This window comes from Leucopleurus acutus (genome assembly GCF_964270905.1).
Source record: "Leucopleurus acutus genome assembly, chromosome: 14".
NCBI lineage: Eukaryota > Metazoa > Chordata > Mammalia > Artiodactyla > Delphinidae > Leucopleurus > Leucopleurus acutus.
In genome coordinates this window covers 58,599,967-58,623,467 of record NC_139156.1, presented here as the reverse complement: position 1 = coordinate 58,623,467, position 23,501 = coordinate 58,599,967, and the positions used below count along the sequence as shown (strand labels likewise).

Sequence of the window (23,501 nt, the reverse complement as noted above, 5' to 3'; positions counted from 1 at the left end):
TTAATGCAGTTTTGTCATACCTTTAGTTTTCACGTTTATGATGTTAGGCATATACCCATTTTGTACCCAGTTTAACGGTAGCCGAAAGGATGGGTACTGCTTACTTGCTTTAAAAACTGGTGAGGAGAATGATCAAGGTCACCAAGCTATCAAAATCTGACTTCGTGTCCATTGTTGTTTTTTATACCACACTTAAAATAATTGCTGCTAAATATAGTAATATGTGACTCCTCGCAATGACTACCACAGAATACATCAATAGGATTGGAAACTAGTGAGGGCCAGTGGTCAACACACCTAGGTTCTAATTGAGGGTATTTTTCTGAGTTACTGATCTTCTTTTTCTCTTCTTTCCTTCTCTGGACATTTGTTTAATGAAATACTCAGTGATGGTGATACAAATATGTATTCCACAGCGTTGCTGGTTAGATATGAAAGTGTTCTTATATTTTAAGATGTTTTATAAATGGAGTATTCTCTTCTTGTTGAAAGCAATTTGGTCCCCTTAGAGAATGGTGTCGTCTGAAAATAAATGTTTAAATCTTAGATTTTTTAAACAGGAAGTGAACTGACCTAATTCCCTCATTTTACAGTTGAAGAAACTGAAGCCAAGAGATACTATGATTTGTTAAGGTTCACACAAGTAGTTGCATATCTTGAAGTAGAACCCAGCTCTCTAGATACCTAGTTCAGTGCCCTTTCCGGTGTAGCATTCAGCTATTAGGAATTCCTAAATATGATTTAAATCAAAAGAATTAAAAAAAAATTTTTAATCTTTGAATAAGTTTGGCTGGAGAATTCGACTGTCTCTTTGACTTTTACTATTATTTGTATTCTACTCTACTACACCATTACTAATGAAGAGTTTACAGCCTGTAAAACCGATTATCAGATTACGTATATCAGATTCCAGCTTGTCTTCATGTGAGAAATGATAAAACATTTTTAATTGCCCCAACAGGAAAGTTGACCCTTGAGTTAAAATTCAGGAGACATAGGAAAATGTAGAATGTCAGGACTAGAAGAGAATCTTAGAGAGCATTTTACTCTTTTTTTTTTCCTCTTAATTTTTTTTTTTAATTTTATTTATTTTTGGCTGCGTTGGCTCTTAGTTGCTGTGCGTGGGCTTTTCTCTAGTTGTGGCGAGCGGGGGCTATTCATTGTTGTGGTGCAGTAGCTTCTCTTGTTGCAGAACACGGGCTCTATGTACGTGGGCTTCAGTAGTTGGGGCACGCGGGCTCAGTAGTTGTGGCTCGCGGGCTCTAGAGCACAGGCTCAGTAGTTGTGGTGCACGGGCTTAGTTGCTCGGTGGCGTGTGGGATCTTCCCCGACCAGGGATCGAACCCTTGTCCCTTGCATTAGCAGGTGGATTCTTAACCGCTGCACCACCAGGGAAGTCACCATTTTACTCTTTTTCTTTCTCTATACTGGACCTTGAGGCCCAAAGTGAAGTGATATATCCTAGTTTGGCAATGATAGAGCTTAAGAGAGAATTTAGGTCTCCTAACTCCTACATTATGCACTTTTCACTGAGCCAACAGTATTTCAAAATACTCCTATGAATATTGCCTTCCTGACATGAATATCTCATCTGGTTTTGGGCATTGCTTACAGCTTGAGTTTGTGCCAGGGAAGACTGGGAAAATGAGGTAGGGAGACAGGGAGAGTGTTCGCTGTAGAGCTGAGGAACCCAATTCTTTGGCTTTCTCAGACAGGTCAGGTTTGGTTTAAGACTATTCTGGGACTTGACATGACTGCCCTACATGATAATTCTGTAACCACTTCTGTGGGTTAAGCCTACATTGGGAAATTTATGTGGGCTGTGGGTGGGGTCCTAGGGTATTTTTCTCCTAACACTCAAGACTTTGAGGTACATCCAGTAGGATCTGCCAAGCCACTCAGATGGAGAACATTCATATCGAGACTAAATTCTGGCTAAGACTGAAACTGCCTTGTTTTGTTGATTTGGTTTCTTTAGAGCCTTTAAACAGAATTTTCAAACTCATTTTCAGGACTTGTGTCTTAAGAATTATAAATTTCATATTACTGTACAAACTTTTTTATGCCATGAGACTTCTTAGTGAGGCTAATGAATTTTTAAAATAAAATGAAAAATGAAATTGTTTGATTTATGAAATATTTTGAAGAACTAAAGCAGGAATCCTTCCTTTGGAGAACTGCAATGTCAGCTGTTAATACTTATTTATAAATAGGTCATCTTTGTTTGAAAAAACATACAAGGTTTTCTAATTCCAAATCTTTCCAGCCACAGTATTGCTATATTAAGCAGAACTGTCAAAGATGAAATGGAACCAAAATGTCTAGACTGTTTAAATGTTAACCCTGTCCTGTAACATTGGTTAACAATCACGCCTATTTACCTCTTCATACCTACTCGGTTTTAAAACGTTATTTAAAAAAATACTGTAATAAAACGTAAGTCTGAATTCTTATTTTCACATAGAATAGCTGGCTTATAAATAGGATGACCATATGTCCCAGTTTGTCCAAGACAGTCCTGGATCATGCCTTTTATCCTGGCATAATTATTAATAGCTCTTCCTTTATTCTCAAAAGTATCCCATTTGGATAATAAATTATCTAGTCACCTACTTACACACTATAATAATTTTGTTGTAGTAGATTTTGGTTGTTGAAATGTTACTTGAAATACGACCATAAGATGATGGAATATTAGCTTATTTTGGCTAGATTTGGATATTTTTCATTGGTCAGACATTTTTATTGTGTTTAGAGTTCTTACTGTCTCAGAGTAGTATATTGAACAAGAAAGCACATGATTTGAAGTTAGGTATCATTTATTTGTTGTCTGACCTTTGGCAGGTTATAGAACTTTGCTGAACCTTTTGTTTCTCTGAAACAGATAATAGCAATACCTACACTACAGAGTTATTGTGAGGATTTAAAGGCAATAACATACATAAAAATGCTTTATAAGCTGCAAATTGCTATGTGTTAGTCATTAGTATGTCTCACATGTGCTCCTGAAAGTTGAATTTTAAATTAATGATTTTATCTTGTTTAGGGAACCTTGCTATTTAATAGCACAATCTTTTAGAAGTGTTCTTACTGTAATGGGGAGCAGGGAAATAATAGTTGGACATATATGTGTCTTTGAGGTTTTCTGGGAGGGAGGGGCAGGAGTTTCAGCATATTTGTATGCTGAAAAGAATGATCCAGTAGAAAGTGAAAAAACAGATGATGCTGGACAGAGGGAAGAGATTATTTCCTTGAGTTTGCAAGAAGGCATGCCAGTATGCACAGGCTTAAATGGAAGGACTGGCCTTACATAGCCTAAGGGACACAAATATTTTCCTAGTTTGTTTACTTAAAAAAAAAATACCAACAGTATAATTCATATATAGTAAAATCACAGATCCTAAGTTCACTGTATTTTGGGGAAAAAAAAGTATTTGTGTAAAACACCACCCAGACCAACTTACAAGACATGTTCATCTCCTAGAAAGTTCTTTCCTGTCTCTTCTTTTTTTAAAAATATGTATTTATTTATTTTGGCTGCACCCGGTCTTAGTTGCTGCATGTGGGCTTCTTAGTTGCAGCATGCCGACTTCTTAGTTGCTACATGCGAACTCTTAGTTGCCAGCATGCATGTGGGATCTAGTTCCCTGACCAGGGATTGAACCCGGGCCCCCTGCATTGGGAACCCGGAGTCTTACCCACTGGACCACCAGGGAAGTCCCTTCTGCCTCTTTTCAGTCAGTCTCATTCCCTGCACCATCCAGGCAACCATTTTCTGGCTTCTATTAGTAGAGATTAGTTTTGTATATTCTATAACTTCATATAAATGGAATCATACGGTAAGTACTATTTGTGTCTGATTATTTTATCTGATTACTGTTGTTCAGTAACAATGTTGATATTCATCCATTTTGATGTGTGTGTTAATAGTTTGTTCCTTTTCACTGCTGAGTAAGATTCCATTATATGGATATAGCAACAATTCTGTTGATGGACTTTGGCTTGTTTTCAGGGTTTGATTATTGTAAATGAAGCTGCCATGAACATTCGTGTGGACGTGGGTAAATGCCCAGGTGTGGAATTGCTGTGTTCTAGGGTAGATGTATGTTTAACTTCAGAAACCACCAAACTGTTTTCTAAAATAGAAAACAAAATACTTTAAACATTCAGTGTTATAAGAGTTCCAGTTAATCCACTTTCTTGACAGTGTTTGGCATTTTTGATTTTAGCCATTCTGATGGATGTGTAGTTACATTTCATTGTAGTTTTAGTTCATTGATTGCTAATAATGTGATTATAGACCATTTGCTTATCTTTTCTTTAGAACTGCCAGTTCAGGTCTTACCCATATTTGTAAATATAAGTTGTCTTTTTGTTGCTGATTTGTAATTCTTTCAATACTTCAGATATAAGTTATTTGTTAGATATTACAAACAAACATACATACCTTCCTATGTAGCAAATAAGCAAAAAAGACATGTCTTTTCATTTTCGTAACAGTGTCTTTTGGGAGCAGAAGTTTTAAAATTTGAAATTGAATTCATTGATTTATTTTGTTTATTACCTTTTGGGTTCTTAGAAATCTTTCCTTCTTCTTATGTTTTCTTCTGGAAGCCTTGCAGTTTCAACCTTCACATTTAGGTCTAAGATCCATCTTAAGCTGATTTTTTGCTATGGTGTAAGGGTTTCCTCAAAAGGATTTTCAGTCAATAGAGTAGATAGATGTAGGACTTTTCCTGGACTCACTGTTCTCATCTGTTGACCTATTTGTATATTGTTACACCAATACCACACTTTCTTAATTATTGTAGCTTTGTAAGCTTGGTGCTGTTTCTTTAAATTTTTGATAGAATTTAGCAGTGAAGCCAACTGGGCCTGGAATATTTTTTGGATGAAGGGGTGAAAGGTTTTAAATTACAAATTTTGATTTCTTATTAAAGAAATGATAAATGAGTATTCAGATTTAACATTTTTTCCTGTGTCAGTTTTGGTAAGCTGCATTTTTAAAGAAATTTATTCAGAATTGTTGGATTGTTAAAAAGATGTTCATAGTATACTATTACTGCCTGTAGGAACTGTTTTATGTCCCCTTTTTCATTCCTGGTATTAGTACTCCTCCCATGCCTTTTTTTTTTTTTTAACTTTTTGGGATCAGTCTTGTTAGGGGTTTATCAAATGTATTAATCTTTTCAAAAGCCCAGATTTGGGTTTTGTTGAACTTCTATTTTGGTAATAGTTTTCTATTTCATTCATTCATTCATTTATTTAATCTATTTGGTTTATTTTTGCTGTCATATTTTTATTTTCTTCTGCTCTTTGGGATTTAATTTACTATTTTTCCATTTTGTTTTGAGTTAGAAGTTTAGACCATTGATTTTAAACCTTTCTTGTTTTCTAACATGTGCATTTCATATACAAAATGTTCCCCTCTCAGTACTTTTTTAACTAAGTAGTTGTGGTGCACGGGCTTAGCTGCTTTGCGGCATGTGGGATCTTCCTGGACCAGGGCTTGAACCTGTGCTCCCTGTGTTGGCAGGTGGATTCTTAACCATTGCGCCACCAGGGAAGCCCTACATGTGTTTTTAAAGTCTTTAATTTCACTCAGCAATATTTTGAGGCTTTCAGTGTAGTTGTTTTACACATCGTTTATTCAGTAAATGAATATTGCAGTTGTTGGGTGTATTGTTCTATAAATACCAATTAGTTTCATTGTTTTATTTACTTAATTATTAACTAATTATTATTAATTATTAAATTGTGATATAATTCACATGCCATAAAATGTACCATTTAAAACTGTACAGCTCAGTGGTTTTTAGGATATTCACAGGGTTTTACCTCCATCACTACTATCTAATTTCAGAACTTTTCCATCATCCCCAAATGAAGCCTCATACCTGTTAGTAGTTACTCTCCATTTCCCCTGCCCATCCCCTGGTAACCACTAATCTACATTGTCTCTTTGAATTTGCCATATTCTGGACATTTCATAAGTGGAATCATATATTTGGGCTTTTGTGCCTGGCTTCCTTCACTGAGTACAATGTTTTCAAAGTTCATCTATGTTGTTACATGTATCAGTATTTCATTCCTTGTTATGGCTGAATAATATTCCATTGTATGTATAGACCACATTCTGTTTATCCATCAGTTGATGGATATTTTTATTTCCACTTTTTGGCTGTTATGAATAATGCTGCTATAAACGTTCATGTCCAAGTTTTTGTGATGTCACATGTTTTTTTTTTTTTTTTGCGGTACGCAGGCCTCTCACTGTTGTGGCCTCTCCCGTTGCGGAGCACAGGCTCTGGATGCGCAGGCTCAGCGGCCATGGCTCACGGGCCCAGCCGCTCCGCGGCATCTTCCCGGACCGGGGCACGAATCCGTGTACTCTGCATTGGCAGGCGGACTCTCAACCACTGTGCCACCAGGGAAGCCCTGTCACATGTTTTAATTTCTCCTGAGTATATACTTAGGAGTGGAATTGCTGGGTCATATGGTAACTTTATGTTTATTTCTTTGAAGAATTGCCAAACTTTTTTGTCAAGCTGGCAGCATCATTTTATGTCTCCACCAGCAATGTGGATTCCAATTTTTCTGCGTTCTTGCCAATACTTTGTTTTTGTCTAGCAGTATCTGCCGAGAGGCTGTATGTGCTTGATGAGGCATACCTTCAGTGCCCAGCCAGGCTTACAATGCTGCCATAGCCTCTATTTCCTGCTTGTGCAGAGCCTCATGCTCAGAGATGATTGCTTAGTACCTTTTCAGGTCTTTCTTGAGCATGCCCACAGGCCAGGGCACATGTATAATACATGGTCTCCTAGATTCTCAGGAATATTCAGAACTTTTCAAAACCCCTTATGGATATCTCATGCCCCACTTTTCCTTTTAAGTTTTTTTGGTTAGCTGCTTGTTTGTCCCAACTGCTTCAGATGGCTGGGGTGTTAAACAATTGCAGCCAATTGTTTTTGACAAATGCCCCGGGGGAAAAGGCTGTTAGTACTGGGGAAACTCTGAGTCAGGTCAAATAATGAGAAATCTTGGAGTAGGAGTTTTTCGGGTAACTGCCAGTAAGCTCAAATAATAGCACTTTTCTGAAAATGGGGCTTTGAAAGAGCTCCAGTTCTGTTCCAGCTCATCCAGTGGCTGGTAGGCCCCTGGTTTCCACTGTGTTTTGGGGCTGTTGCTTTTAAGGCTGCCTTGGAGCTGGTTAGGGGGGATGGGAATAGGGCAAGTTAAAATGCCACAAAGCTTGCTGTTTTTACTGAGATTCAGCCTTTTTTTTCCCCTTGAATAAATGCTCCTCAGGTGTTGCAAGCCTTTGGTTAATATGTGGAGTTCTGAAAGTGTTGATTTTGACTTTTTTTGCTAGTGTTCTTGTTGCTTTTATGGAAGAGAGGATTTTTGGAGGCCTTTATTCTGCCATTCCTGATGTTATCACCCTAATTGTTTCTTAAACATTTAAAAATATTCTTACTTTTTCTTTCTTTTAAAATACTTTACAAGGTTTTTTTTTTTTTTTTTTGATTTTGAAAGACTCGCAAGAAGTTGCAAAAAGAGTACAGAGAGTTCCTATGCACTCTTCACCCAACTTCCCCCAATGATAAAACTTATAAAACCACAGTATCTTAGCAAAACCAGGAAATTGATGTTGGTATAGTACTATTAAGTTGACTATAGATGTTATTAGAATGTCACCAGTCTTTGCATACACTGCCTTTTATTGACATGGTGGTGGTGTGTAGTTCCTCGAAATTTTATCATGTCCAGATTCCAGATTAACACAATTAGGGTATTAAACTATTCTGTCACCACAAAGAAACTCCTTTGTGTTATCCCTATATGGTCACACCCTCCCCCCCAGCCTTAACAGTTGGCAACTCTTGATCCGTTCTCAATGTAATTTTGTCATTTTGAGAGTGGTATATAAATAGAATTTTACAGTAGGTAACACATAGATAAGGCTTTTATTTTCACTCACTATAGTGCCTTTGAGATCTATCCAAGTTGTATCATAGTTCATTCCTTTTTAATGCTGAATATTAGTCCATTGTATGGGTGTACCACAGTTTCTTTACCTAGTTACCTATTGAAGGACATTTGGGTTGTTTCCAATTGTTTACTATTACCAGTAAAGCTGTTATGAACATTTGTGTACACATTTCTGTGTAAACTTAAGTTTTCATTTCTCTAGGATAAATATCCAGTAGTGTGATTCCCTAACTTATTTTTGTGTTGTCTGTTTTACTAACTACTAAAAGAGGGGTGTTACAATTAACTAAGACTGTGAATTTGTCTATTTCTTGTGTTTCTCTCAGGTTTTTTTTTTTTTTTTTAAGTATTTTGAAGGCATTTATTTTGTTTCTTGGTGAATTGACCTGCTTTTTTTTTTTTTGCCTCTCACTGTTGTGGCCTCTCCCGCTGTGGAGCACAGGCTCTGGACGCGCAGGCTCAGCGGCCATGGCTCACGGGCCCAGCCACTCCGTGGCATGTGGGATCTTCCCAGACCAGGGCAAGAACCCGTGTCCCCAGCATCGGCAGGCCGACTCTCAACCACTGCGCTACCAGGGAAGCCCTGACCTGCTTATTTTTATGAAATCATTTTATATCTGGTGATGTCTGCCTTTTTTGATATTAATATAGCCACTGTAGGTTTTTTATGATTAGTATTTGCATGGTATGTCTTTTTATCCAAGCTTTTTGTTTTTAAATTCTCTCTGTCTTTATATTTAAAGTGTATCTATAGTAAATGGCGTTTTTTTTAATCCAGTGTGACAGTCTTTATTTTTCAATTGCAGTGTTTATCCATTTACATTTAGTGTGACTACTAATATGGTTGGGTTTAAGTATACCATCTTTTGTTTTCCATTTATCCTATGTGTTATTATGTCTTTCCTGCTTTTTTTTCTAAATTGACTATATTTTAATTTTTCATTTTATGTTGTCTATTGGGTTTTTTAGCTATACCTTGTTGTGTTGTCATTTGGTGATTGCATTAGGAAGTGCAATATTCATTTTTAACTTACCACAACCTATTTTGTTGTTGTTGTTGTTGTTGCTTTCTTTTTGGCCATGCTGTGCAGCTTGTGGGATCTCAGTTCCCTGACCAGGGATTGAACCCGGGCCACGGCAGTGAAGGCCTGGAATCCTCGCCACTAGGCCATCAGGGAACTCTATTACAACCTATTTTGAATTAGTGTTCTATTATTTGACCTTTGACGTAATAAGTACCTTTAAAATTTAACCTTACTCTAGACCCAGTCCTGATCTATGGGAGCCTGAGATAAGCAGCAGTCTGTTGATAGAAGTTAGAACCTGGAATCGAAAAATCCCTCAAGGCCCTTGTGATTATCATATGCCAGCTATTGAGAATACAAATGTAATTAAGGTTAAAAAAAAAAAAACAACTTTATCTTTTATGTTGAGATAAATTGATTGAGATAAAGTACAAAGCAACCCTTAAAATTGATTAAAAGTTCATCAAGGAACTTAACAGAATCTAGGGAGGAGGAATGAGTAAAACTAGGAGGTGGGCAGCAGTGCCTTAGTTTATAGGAGCTATCATTCACATTGTGAACTGCACCCTTTGGAGTTGTCCAGGGGACAGCCTGTACACTTTTACATGGGAATCCTTAGGTACGAGTTGGGCAGAAAAGATTTTCTAAGAGAGCTGGCATACGAGAAATTTTAAAAAGGTGAATGGGCGTTTGCTAGGCACAGAAGTATAGGGGAAGGACCTTACAGTCAGTCTTTTTCAGGGCACAGTGAGGTATTATGATTGGAAAATGGATTGTATGTGTTAGAATGGTGAGAGATAAAGTTAGAGAGGCACTGTATTTCAGTGATTGTAATAATGCACATTTCTTCACATTTTAACATCTCTCAGATGCATTTATGCCTTGCAATCTCCATGGGAAGTTGGAATCTTATGATTCATGGCATCTCAGATTTGATGAAATATTGTAGGTTCCAGCTAGACTCAATGTCCTTTATGTTTTGTATTTTATCCTCTACATAGTTGTAAGGGGAATAACTTTTAAGTGGAAAAATATCATTATTTGTTTAAATAATATAATTCGGTGATATTGTACAGGATTTATTGTGGCTAAAAAAATAGCAGCAGTGTAGGAATTTAGGCAAGGTCTGTAGAGGACCTAGTTAAAGGCAGCGCCAGTCGGGTGTTGTGGGGTTCCTGGTAGATGAACTGTTGGAACAAACCAGGAAGATGCAGTTACTACTAAGAATGGTGCTTATTGATGGAGAGAGAGGAATCACATATAAAGTTGAGTTTTCTGAATTTAAAAAGGGGATGATTGCTGTAACAGTTAAGGACACTCATCAATAGTGTTTATTCTGGCACCAGATGTAAGTAAATATTTTTGCTGACCAGAGGGCTAATCAATATCAATATATCAATAAACAAGACAAAGTTTTCTCAGGATCTTTTACGTAATCTCTACGTCAGTGTGTAGTATTTGTAGGTTGTCTAACAAAATAATAATTATAGTATAGGTTTATGTTGGATGGAGCCTGAATTATGAGACACTTCAAAATTACTGACCAAAAAAAAAAAAGAAAGAAAGAAAAAGTCATTCAGAATCTTTCATCCTAGCATCCATTCCAGGAAAAAGACATTGCTAACATTTGGAACAAAATAATAATCCTAGTATGAGTTAGTCATAGTTTTTGGCCATAGACCAGCCCCCATCTTGTTCACATCTAATAGGACAAGTTCAAAGTAAATGCTTACTTAAATAGTATCTTCATTGTTTAAGAAGGGTGATACAGTATTTACTGGCGTGGACACTAGTTTGTATTTAGGAAACTAGCCATTTTGAAGAATTAGTGTTTTTAACAAAGTTAATTTGTCATACTAGAATGAAATCATATAATAGTTTCTCATTTACGTACACTGATGGAGAGGAAAGCGACGTGAGTAGTTTAAACTTATTTGCTTTTGGAAATAATTGTATAGTTTTTACTTAACTTACTGTTTGAAGACACCTTTTATCTGCTGTTTTAAATTTTATTGTCCCCACCTCTTACCTTAGCCATTGTTGCTGCAACAGGTTCCACACAGGCTCCGGACAATTCCAACTTGACAGCATCTCTCATCAAGTACATATGCTGTGTACTTCTTGCAGTGAGGAACAGTAGTCAGTGTATAAGTTCTTCCTCTTTTGTCCTTTACACGCGGAGCTCTGAATCACATTTTACATATTCTTCTCCATAAGCAAAGGTTTTGTTGGACAAATAAGTTTAGGAATGAGTTTAAACATGGTTATTGTGATTCAGTGTGCTCATTTTCCCCCATAATTCTTTGTAGAAACCATAGGCCCAGAGAGGTTAAATTAATTTGATAATATTATTTTTAATAAATTTTCAAATAGAGTGTTATGAACTATTTTGAGAATGCAGGAGATGTGCAAAGGACTGACTGCTTAAAAAGAAGTATCACAGTTACATTCCTTAAAACCAAGAGGGGGGCTTCCCTGGTGGCGCAGTCGTTGAGAGTCCGCCTGCCGAAGCAGGGGACACGGGTTCGTGCCCTGGTCTGGAGGATCCTACATGCCGCGGAGCGGCTAGGCCCGTGAGCCATGGCTGCTGGGCCTGCACATCTGGAGCCTGTGCTCCGCAACGGGAGAGGCCACAACAGTGAGAGGCCCGCGTACCGCAAAAAAAAAAAACCCAAAACAAAAAAACCTTGAGGGGACCAGTGGGGGATGGAGAGACTGACATGGGGACAGGAGGATATTTTTTTGTGATGATGGAAATGTTTCATATTTTGATTTTGGTGGTGGTTACATTACTGTATATATTGAACTGAACACTTAAAAAGTGTGAATAAAAAGAAACAACCAAGCAGCTCCCCTGTGCTTTTTTAAAGAAAAATAAACAAGTTCTAAGAGTTTTTATTGTTTGACTAATAATACAGAAATCAGGCAGAGAAGTCCCTAATGAAATTATGGTCACGTTTTATTGTATCTGCCTGTTGATCCTTCATTTTCTAAGCACTTATTTTCTTTTTATATTAGACTTTTATTTTGATTACAGATGCCCGTGTGAATAAATAAATGCCTTGTCTTTTATCCCTCCCCCATCATTTTTCTTTAAATAGAAAAAGGGACAAATTTCTCCTAATTGCATATTCAGCCATAGTTGCCCAATCTGTGATTTTAATAAGAGACTGTAATTCAGTCTTCTAAATCATTCTACACTGTAATTGTAGGCTATACCTCGTTCTCCTAAAGAAACTTTTGGGTATCAGTCCTATTGATATTACTGATAATCTCCAAATGGTGAGGAGGGTAACTGGTATGGAGGCAACTGGAAGAGAGCTTGAGCAAACTAGATACCAATGGGAAATTGCACAGAGGCAAATTTTATTGCATAAACTAGAAGAATGGCCCTCATTGAGGCTGACCCAGCTATGGCCTCTGGTCCATTTCTTGCTGTCAGTTGGTATCAGTTGTGGTGGAATTCTATCTTTCCCTCAGTTTTGAGCCGTATTGTAATCAGTTATGGAAAACAGACTCCCTCAAAGTCTGTTAAATGTAATTGAAAATTACACTATCTATGATACCCATTGTGAAGGTCCCACCCCAGTCATTCAGTTTTTGAAGGGTAAGGCTGTTGCCTGGATTCCTCCAGGACTTGCTGTATGCTCCCTAATAAACTTTGATTAGTTCAGTATTTTACTATCTAGAGAGTTAAATATCTATCATGTTTGTTGAGTATAAAACTTTATTGTGATAGACCTTAAAAAAATTGAATTTAATTAGCTTTAGTCATTAGCTGTTAAATATTATGGAAAAAAATCACATGATCTGGTTTCTTCTTTTGTTATGTTTTATTTCATCCAATTTAAAAGTCATTCTCTTTTCTAAATGGCTTTGTGCTTCCTCTAAAATGTTGTCCTACATGTAATAGGCAAATCAGAGGTTTAATAAACTAGTATGTTAAGTTTATTTCCAAAGTAAAGTGAAGATATTTATTTTTATATTTGTGCATTTTACACATCACCTTACTTTCAGAAGTATTTCTAACTTGTACTGTATTTTGTGGTTTTTTTTAGTGAAAATATTCTCTTTGGAATGGGAAATCCTCTTCTTGACATCACTGCTGTGGTGGATAAGGATTTCCTTGATAAGTAAGTATTAAGCTCTTCATATGTACTATGTGAAACTTACATCTAAAGAAAAACTGAAAATTTTAGAATTGAATTTACTGTTTAACATCTTCAATTGGAGGAAAATTCAGGAAATTTAAATCTGATAATAGCAAGTGCACCATTATTATTTATTGAGTAATTGACTGCAGTTTTCCCTGGGAAAACTTAGGTACATTTGTTCATTCCTGTTGCTACTTTCACTTGAAATTTATTTTTTTATTCTTTGCAAGGAAGAAGTATGTGAATAACCTAATGATTTAATTTCCACATTTTAAAATTACTGTCAGTGAACTAAATCTATAGTGGTGCCATAACATATGGGAGAAGGAATAGGATTAGAGAGGGCAAGAAGAATATGTAGGACTTAATTCAAACACCGTGAATCTCCACTGTTTCCCCCTAATAATAACTTTTGATGTTGTTAATTTAGCTGAGAAATCATTTTGTTTATTTATCTGTCTGTGATGATTTGGTGCAAGGAAAAAAAAGTATTAAAAAATATTTAATAATGAGAAATTAAGATCCCCTTCCCCTTGAACACCCCAAGTTCTATGCCCAGGGGCAACCACTTTTAAAAAAATATTATTGAGGTAAAATTAAATCATAATTTTAACTATTTTAGAGTGTATGATTCAATGACTGCTAGGACATTTGCAGTGTTGTACAACCGTCACCACTATCTAACTCCAGGACATTTCATCACTCCCAAAAGAAACACATAGCCATTTAAGTGGTCATTTCAGTATTCCCACCTGCCCTCCCCACCTCTCCCCAATCTCCTGGGAGCTACCAGTGTGTTTTCTGTCTCCATGGATTTGCCTGTTCTGGATATTTTATTTCATATAAGTGGAGACATACAATATGTGGCCTTTTGTGTCTGGCTTATTTTACTTAACATGATGTTTTTCAGTGCTCTTTCATGTGTCATCAAAACTTATTATTAGGGGGAAATAGTGGAGATACATGGTGTTTGAATGGTGGATGGATGTTTGAATGGATACATGGTGTCCTACATATTCTTCCTGCCCTCTGTAATCCATGTTGTAGCATGTATCAGTACTTCATTCCTTTTAAGGCAGAATAATACTCCATTGTTTGTATATACCACAGTTCGTTTATGCATTCATCAGTTGGTGGAGCCATTGGTTGATGGGCACTTGGATTGTTTCGGTTTTTACCTATTATGAAGAAAGCTGCTGTGAACGTTCATGTAAAAGTTTTTGCATGGGTATATATTTTCATTTCTTTTGGGTATATATATTGGAGTGGAATTGCTAAGTCAGGTGGTAATTCTGTGTTTAGCTTTTTAAAGAAGCATATCCTTACCAAAACGTGGTCTTTTCCCTTTTTAAAATTATAGCCATCCTGGGACTTCCCTGGTGGTCCAGTGGTTAAGACTGTGTGCTTTCATTGCAGGGGTCATGGGTTCGATCCCTGGTTGGGGAACTAAGATCCCACATGCTGCGTGGCATGTGGAAAAAAAAAAGGAGAAAAAAAAAATTATAGCCATCCTAGTGGGTGTAAAGTAATATTGTGCTTTTGATTTACATTTTTCTAATTACTAATGATGCTGAGCATCTTTTCATGTGCTTATTGGCCATTTGTATATCTTTGGAAAAATGTGTATTGAAGTTCTTCACCCATTTTTTAATTTGTTTTTTGTTGTGGTTGTAAGAATTCTTTATATATTCTTTTTTTTTTTTTTTTTTTTTTTTTGCAGTACGCAGGCCTCTCACTGTTGTGGCCTCTCCTGCTGCGGAGCACAGGCTCCGGATGCGCAGGCTTAGCGGCCATGGCTCACGGGCCCAGCCGCTCTGCGGCATGTGGGATCTTCCCGGACCGGGGCATGAACCCATGTCCCCTGCATCAGCAGGCAGATTCTCAACCACTGCGCCACCAGGGAAACCCTATATATTCTTAATACTAGACCCTTAATAGGTTTATGATTTGCAAACACTTTCTCCTATTCTGTGCGTTATTTTGACTTTCTTGAGAGTATCCTTTAATGTGTAAGTTTTAAATTTTGATGAAGTCCAGTTTATTTTTTCTTTTGTTGCTGTGCTTTTGCTGTCATATCTGAAAATCTGTTGCTAAATCTAAGGTCACAATGATTTATGCCTATGTTTTCTTCTAGGAGTTTTAGTTTTAGCTCTTAAATTTAGAGCTTTGATCCATTTTGAGTTAATTTTTGTATCAGTTGGGTGTTAAGGGTTCACTTCTTTTTTTTTGCATGTGGAAATCTAGTTGTCCCTGCACCATTTGTTGGAGAGAGTTTTCTTTTCCCCATTGAGTGGTCTTGGCCCTCTTAAAAATCCGTTGACCATAGGTGTTTGGGTTAATTTCTGGCTTCTCGGTTCTATTCCATAAGTCTGTATGCTTGTCCTTATTCCAGTACCACACTGATTTGATTACTGTAGGTTTGTAGTAAGTTTTGAAGTCAGGAAGTGTGAGCCCTCCAACTTTGTTGTTGTCTTTCAAGGTTGTTTTGGCTATTCAGAGTCCCTTGCAATTCCATGTTACTTTTAGGATCAACTTGTCCATTACTGTAAAAAAAGGCAGTTGGAATTTGGAATGGGATTGCACTGAATCTGTAGATCAGTTTTAGAAGCATTGCCATTTTAACAATATTAAGTCTTCCGATTCATGAACAGGAGATGTCTTTCTTTAAGTTGTTTCAACAGTGTTTAGTACTTTTAAGTTTAGAAGTCTCGCATTTCTTTGGTTAAATTTAATCCTAAGTATTTCATTATTTTTGATGCTACTGTAAATGGAATTGTTTTCTTAATTTCATTTTTGGATTGTTCATTGCTAATACATAGAAATACAACTGATTTTGGGGGATAACCATTTTTAACAAATTCTGTTTTTTAATGTCTTGGAGATTATCTTTATAACTCTTCATCTGTATAAATTCGAGTGTCAAAGGATCAGGCAAGAATTTATAAATGTGTAAATTTGCCCTATTGTAATATAATAGGAAATAGGTTGAGGCGCCAAGGACAAACTGGAGAATGTGTCTTATCCTAAGAAATTCAGATACAAATTTTTAAAATATACTTTGCTAATCAGAAACACTCCTGCATACAATTATGTTAATGGTTTTACTTCTGATTGCCTTGTACTTTTAAATGATATAATATACACACATTAAAATATTTTCTTGTATCAACTTTCAATAGAATCCTTAGACTTCTCATTATATAGAATTAGAAGTGCCTCTATTCTTCCGTCTGCTACTTTGCTCCTTTTAAGTTCTGTTAACCTTCTACTTTAACTCCTGACTCTAACTTCTAGTCTAACTTTTAACTTTCTACTTTCTAACTTCTGTTTAACTATATTTTTTATTTTAATAAAGATTGATATGTTTTCATTCTGTTAGCTATCTATAATTGTCTTACCAACTTTGAATACAAAGTGGTAGTGAAGATTGAAACTCACTTAAACATACTTAATACTAGTATCACTGTATTTATCCCTTTTTTCAGAATTAAATAGTATACTAAGAATGTAGAGTAAGTGTAACGTTTGGAATGTAATTAGAGCACTTAACTCTATTAACAAACTAAAGAAAGAAAAATCACATTGTCATCTCAATAGATAGAAAAACCATTTGCCAAAACTACTATCTATTCCTGATAAAGTTTCTTATAGTGTTCTTAGAATAGAAGGGAACTCCTTTAACCTCATAAAATTTGGGTTAGGGAAAAGCCTACTAATAACATAATTCCTAATGGTGAAAGTCTGCATGCTTTCCCCTCAGATCAGAAACAATTCAAGGATGTCCACTCTCACCACTTCACAATGTATACAGTGGTCCTGAAGATTCTGTTCAGGACAATCAGGCAGGAAGAAGTAAAAGACATCCAGGTTGCAAAGGAAGGAATAAACTGTTTTTATTTCCAAAAGGCATGATCATTTATGTAGAATAACTGATGGAATCTACAAAAAAAGCTACTACCTGATTTCTAGAATTATTATAAAGCTACAGTAATCAAAACAGTGATATCAGTGTAAAGTTTGATGGCATAGAATAGAAAGTCCAGAAATAGACCCACGCAGAAATGGACGACTGATTTTTTTGTAATTAATTAATTTTTGGCTAGGTTGTGTCTTCGTTGCTGCACACGGGCTTTCTCTAGTCACAGCGAACGGGGGCTACTCTTCGTTGCGGTGCATGGGCTTCTTATTGCCGTGGCTTCTTGTTGCGGAGCACGGGCTTCAGTAGTTGTGGCTTGCAGGCTCTAGAGCGCAGGCTCATTAGTTGTGGCGCAAGGGCTTAGTTGCTCAGTGGCATGTGGGATCTTCCTGGACCAGGGCTCGAACCCGTGTCCCGCTTTGGCAGGCGGATTCTTAACCACTGTGCCACTAGGCAAGTCCCTGGACGACTGTTTTTTGACAAAGGTGCAAGGCAGTTCAGTGGAGAAAGGATTGTCTTTTCAACAAATAGTGCTTGAACAATTGGTTATCAACATGCATAAAAATGAATTTAGATCTGTATTTTGTACCATATACAAAATTAACTGATAGAACTAAACGTCAAGCCTAAAAGTATAACACTTCTAGATGATAATATAGGAGAAAATCTTTGTGACTGTGGTTTAAACCAGAATTTCTTAAATGTAGAACACCAGAAGTATGTTCTATAAAAGAAAAATTGATAAGCTGGACCTTTTCAAAATGAAAATTTTTACTATTGGAAAGACACTGTTATAAGAATTAAAGGACAAACCACAGGTTTGGAGAAAATCTTTGCAAAGCGTATGTCTGATAAAGGACTACCAGTCAGAATACATAATGAACTCTCAAAACTCAATCAGAAAAGAAACAACCCAATAAAAAAATGGGCAAGGCATTTGAACATTAACCAAAGATATATGGATGGCAAATAACCACATGGAAAGGTACTCAGTCTCTTTCATTATTAGGGAAATGTAAATTAAAGATACAGTGAAGTACTACCACACATTTGTTAGAATGGCTAAAATTTTAAAACAAAGCATACCAAATGTTGGCTAGATAATGGAGGAACTACAGCTTTCTTCTCATGGGGAGTTAAAATGCTGCACTGAATTTCAGTTTAAAAAGTTAAACACACGTCTATTTGATCCAACCATTTCATTCTTAGATATTTACCGAAGAGAAGTGAAAACATGTGTCCATACAAAGATGTGTTCACTAATGTTATGGTGATTTTTGTTTTTAATAGCTAGAACCTGAAAGTTATCTAAATGTCTATCAACAGGTGAATCATTAAACAGATTGTTTACCCATACATTAGAATTCTAGTCAGAAATAAAAAAGGAATAGAGTATTGTTTGGATGAAACTCAGAATAATTGTGTTCATTGAAAGAAGCCTGACAAAAAAGAATACATACTGTATCATTCCATTTATATTGAGATTATAGGGAATTCAATTTATAGTGACAGAAAGCAGATCATTGGTTTCCTGTGCATATGCCAGGGTGTGGTGGAGGGCAGGAAGGAGAGATTACAAGGCAGGAAGGAGAGATTACAGAGAGACAGGACCGAGCTTTTAGGAGTGTGTTCATTACCTTGATTGTATAATGATTTCATGAGCATATACATGTATCAAAACTTACCAAATTGTATACTTTAAATATTTAAGATGTATGTCAGTTACATGTCAGGAAAACTTTATAAATAGAACAAAATAGAATCAATTGACATGAATTTATGCGTTTAAAGTTAGAACTCCTTTGTTTGCTTAGTGTGAGATGTTTTGCCCAGGAAATCAACTAATTGATTGTCACTGTTTTAAAAAAATTCTAATAGCATATAAAAGTACAAAGAGGAAGTAAAAAATCTTGAAATTTTATGACGTGTAACCAGTGTTAAACTGTTTTGATGAACATGCCCCGGACATCTATGTATAACCCAGAGAGATATTGTATATGTTTGTGTTTATGGGATAATACTCTGTGTAGTCTTAGGAAATTAGCTTTTTTTTCACTGTACACTATGTTTTTAAAGGTTCATGCAAATATGATCAGAGTGATTATGATGTGGCAGCTGTGTGCTGACACTATTGGGAACTCAAATAGCTTCTTTGTTTCACTAGCAGCTGATCCCAAATGGCCAGCTGAAGTCTTATTTTTTTTATTTTAGGAAGGTTTTAATCAGTAAAACTGACTTTTGAAATCAGTACTTGGAGATAAAAGGCACGTTTTTGAACTCTAATCATAAAAAGTAGAGCATTCTCTTTCTTATATTCCTGACCATTTCTTCCAAAATACACTTGAAAGTGTTCCTCATCATTTCAACAGACTGTGTTTAACTTATGTTTTAGACCATGTTTAGATGAGTGTTTTATATTTGCATGGTGTAAAAATAAATTATCCAGGAATAATTTGCTAGGTACTATAACAAATGAATTAAATATATACTTATTAGTATCTTACACTATAAAAATGAATTAACTGTTAAAATTCTTATAAAGTATCTGTTTTTGTGATTCTGATTTTTTTTTAAAAAGTACTTGGCCTTTTCAGTTAAAAAAATAATTATTGTAAAACTAGTACTAGTTAAAAAGTAAGCTAGTACTGAAGGTTTTTAAGGAAAAAATCAGTTCTTTGCTGCATCTTCCATCTTTCCCCTTGCTTTTACCCCATTCTGCATAAGTGCTGTTTTTCCAGAAGATTTAAAATTCTATTAGCTGTTTTTTCCTGGTATCTGCCTATTTCTAAATAATATGCTAGTATTTGTGTGATTTTTCATAAGGGTGATTGATTGGAGAGGCAAAGGACAAAAGTTCCTTTAATGTTAGGAAAGGATACAAGAACATGATTCCATTAGGAAGAATTCCAGAATAGAGGATACAGTAGCACTGTGTGGAGGGGCACACTTGGTCTTCAAGTCCCTGGGAGAATAGGTGACCAAATCTTGTTACTGGGTGATGGTGGAGAGGATTCCCTCTGACCTTCTGAGAACTTTGCTTTTGCAATTCTCTCAGCATTTATACACTCTTGATTTTTTTTTTTTAATTGTTGGAGGGTCTCTGATTACTTTTGTCCTTGTTAACCAGGTTCTAGTTACTTGTCAGAAAGCCTCTGCATTCCTGAATGCTTACTGGGAGAATAGGTGAATTGGCGGTTAATGTCTCATAAATACCCATCCACCTAGCCGTCCTAAGCTTAGGGCTTTCTGAGGTCTATCTCTCTAGCTATTTCGATATTATATATAGTCTCTGTTATGATACCTAAGGATTTAGCTCTCTTTCACTCACACCATTTCCTCTTCTTCATCTTCCCCATTTTGTTATATTACATTAAAACAAATATAAAAAATGGTACAAATGAACCTATTTACAAAACAAATTGAGTCACAGATGTAGAAAGCAAACTACGGTTACCAAGGGGGAAAGGGATGGGGGGAGGGATAAATTGGGAGATTGGGATTGACATATATACACTACTATATATAAAATAGATAACTAGTAAGAACCTACTGTATAGCACAGGGAACTCTACTCAGTACTCTGTAATGACCTATATTGTAATAGAATCTGAAAAAGAGTGGAGATATATATATATATATATGTATAACTGACTCACTTTGCTGTACAGCGGAAAATGACACAACATTGTAAATCAACTCTACGCCAATAAAAAAATAATTAATAAAATAAATAAAAATTTAAAAACCAGATCAGTAATCATTGTGAACAGAATTGTAGTCTTTGATTACTTATAAAACTTTTTTTCTTTCAGTGTATCTTGTGTTCATTGCACTATTTTCTATACACTTATTCAAATTTTCAATAGCCACTCTATTAAGTCTGTAATGTGCCTAATAAGCACTCTCCCCGCTACCCGTTCTCCTCAAAATCAGTAAGTCTATCAACCTCTTTTCCTCTGGTGACCTCCCTTCTTCAGTTCTCCATCTTTGTGCTCCAAACTGAACTGGTTGTGTTGCTAGACTTGTCTTTTTTTTTCTTTTCTTTTCCTTTTAAACAGCAGTCTTCCTTTATCTCATGTCTTCTTTATTGGTTTTCTGTGTGTGTGTGTGTGTGTGTATAGCATATCCATCAGAGAAAGAGTGCATAAGCATATGGTAATTTTTTGAATCTTTGTATGTGTCTGATGATCTTTAAAATTTTTTTCCCCTCACGTCTTATTGATTGGTTAGTATAGAGTTTTCTTTGAGAATTTTGAAGGCATGTGCCATTGTCTTCCAGCATCTAATAGAACTCTTTATATTACCAGTTTTTTCTCTATGCAAGCTTTTAGAAATTTTTTTTTTGACCTTGGTATTAGTAAATTATCATTATGTAACATTTTGTTCTTGTGTTATGGATGCATTTTTCCCCCTTGTCTGTCTAAGTGTATTAGAGTTGGTTCTGTTTGGTTTTTGAATGTCTTTTCTTTCCTGCTTTATCTTTGTTCCCTGTGGATTGTTCTTTTCTGGTTGTTTATTGTGGCCTTTCTCCTTCATGGTGGAGCCTTTCCTCCAATATTAGGTGATCTTTGGCTGTCTGTTCTTATTTAAGGGTAAGACATTAAAACTTATTCTGTTTATTTGCAAAGGAATAAGAAAAAGTCTGGAAGGATATGTTCTAAACTCCAGCAGTCATGGGAGGGTGGGTTGGCTAAGGTGGGTACTTTTATTTCAAAATTCTATACAATTTAATATTTTTGTAACAATCCTTAATTGCTTTTATGAGTTTTTTTTTCTTAAAGCTTTAATGAAGTTATCTGTTGCTATGTAATAATAGTTATCTATTGCTATGTAATACATAACCACAAAACTTGGCTGCTTAAAGTAACAAACATTTAGTCTTTCACACGGTTTCTGAGGGTCAAGAATTTGAGAGTGTGGCATCGCTGGGTGGTTCTGGCTTAGGATCTCTGATGAAGTTGTAGTCAGTCTGTTGGCCAGGGTGGCAATCATTTCAAGGCTCAACTGTGGCTTCCAAGCTCGTTGATACTGTTGGCTGGCCTCAGTTTCTGAAGTGCTGTTGGAGTGAGGGCCTCAGTCCCTCACTTCATAAATCTCAGAGTGTCCTAAAAACATGGCAGCTGTTTGCCCTATTGCGAGTGACTTGAGAGAGAGTAATAGTGTAATTTTCCCTAGATGGAAGCTGCAGTCTTTTATTTTTTTTGCGGTACGCGGGCCTCTCACTGTTGTGGCCTCTCCCGTTGTGGAGCACAGGCTCCGGACGCGCAGGCTCAGCGGCCGTGGCTTACGGGCCCAGCCGCTCCGCGGCATGTGGGATCCTCCCGGACTGGGGCACGAACCCGTGTCCCCTGCATCGGCAGGCGGACTCTCAACCACTGCGCCACCAGGGAAGCCCTGCAGTCTTTTTTATAACCTATTCTTGGAAGTAACATGTCATCATTTTTGCCATATGCTTGTTATTGGTCATACAAACCAAACCTGGTATAATGTGGGAAGGCACTACACATGGATTTGAAAAACAGGAGGCAGGGATCCTTGGGGGCCAGAAGGCAGGCTGTGATCGTCAGCCTCCAAGATGGCTCCTGATGATCCCCTCTTCCTGGCATTCTTGTGAGTAGTTCCCTCCCACATTGCACCATGGCTGATCTGTGTAATAGGGCAGAAGTGATGGTATCCTACTTCGGAGATTATGTTGTAAAAGACTGTGTCTTCCATTGTGGCTGCTCTCTTCTTTCTCTCTCTCGGACATTCAGACACCTTGTGAGAGGCTCACATGACTGGAGGTAGAGGCCTCAGGCCTATAGCTATTGAGGAACTGAGACTTGCCAACAACCATGTAAGTGAGCTGAGAAGTGGCTTCTCCATTCTCTGTTGAGCCCTGAGATGATTGCAGCTCTGGCTGACAGCTTGACTACAACCACCTGAGAGACCTTGAGCCAGAAAAACTCAGCTAAGCTACTCCTGGATTCCTGACCCTCAGAAACTGTATGGGATAAAGACTGTTGTTTTAACCTTCCAAGTTTTGGGTGAATTTGTTACATAGCCAAAGAACACTAATAAATAAAGCCAAAAAATTTTTTTTCAAACACACACACACACGCATACCCCACATTCAAAACCTCATTGGCAGGTTGGTATATGTGGGTTTGAAACCACTAGGTGGCGTTTCAGGGGGCTCTGAGGAGCTCCGGTTCCTTATGTCTCAGCGCAGAAAGAATTCAGTGAGAGGCAAAGTGATAGATAAGAAGTGAGTTATTAGAGTAGGCCGCTTGTGAGGCTTACAAGTGGGCAGATGAGAAGGTGCTGCGCCCCAAGAACTTAGTGGGCTACAGTTTTATAATCAAAGGAAAAGTGGGAGTGGGAGAAGACCACCTTCTTCCTCATTCTTGAGTAGACATCACACTTCCATCATCA

At 36.7% G+C, this 23,501-nt stretch overlaps 1 protein-coding gene across 4 annotated transcripts in view; it reads left to right on the top strand.

Moving 5' to 3' along the window:
* Window positions 1-23,501, top strand: part of ADK (adenosine kinase) — a 487,490-nt gene that overhangs the window by 28,217 nt on the left and 435,772 nt on the right. For all 4 annotated transcript variants that reach the window (XM_082854024.1, XM_082854021.1, XM_082854023.1 and 1 more), the window contains exon 2: window positions 13,076-13,150. In XM_082854024.1, coding sequence (XP_082710150.1) covers window positions 13,076-13,150 — 75 coding nt within the window. The remainder of the gene's footprint in view (window positions 1-13,075; window positions 13,151-23,501) is intronic.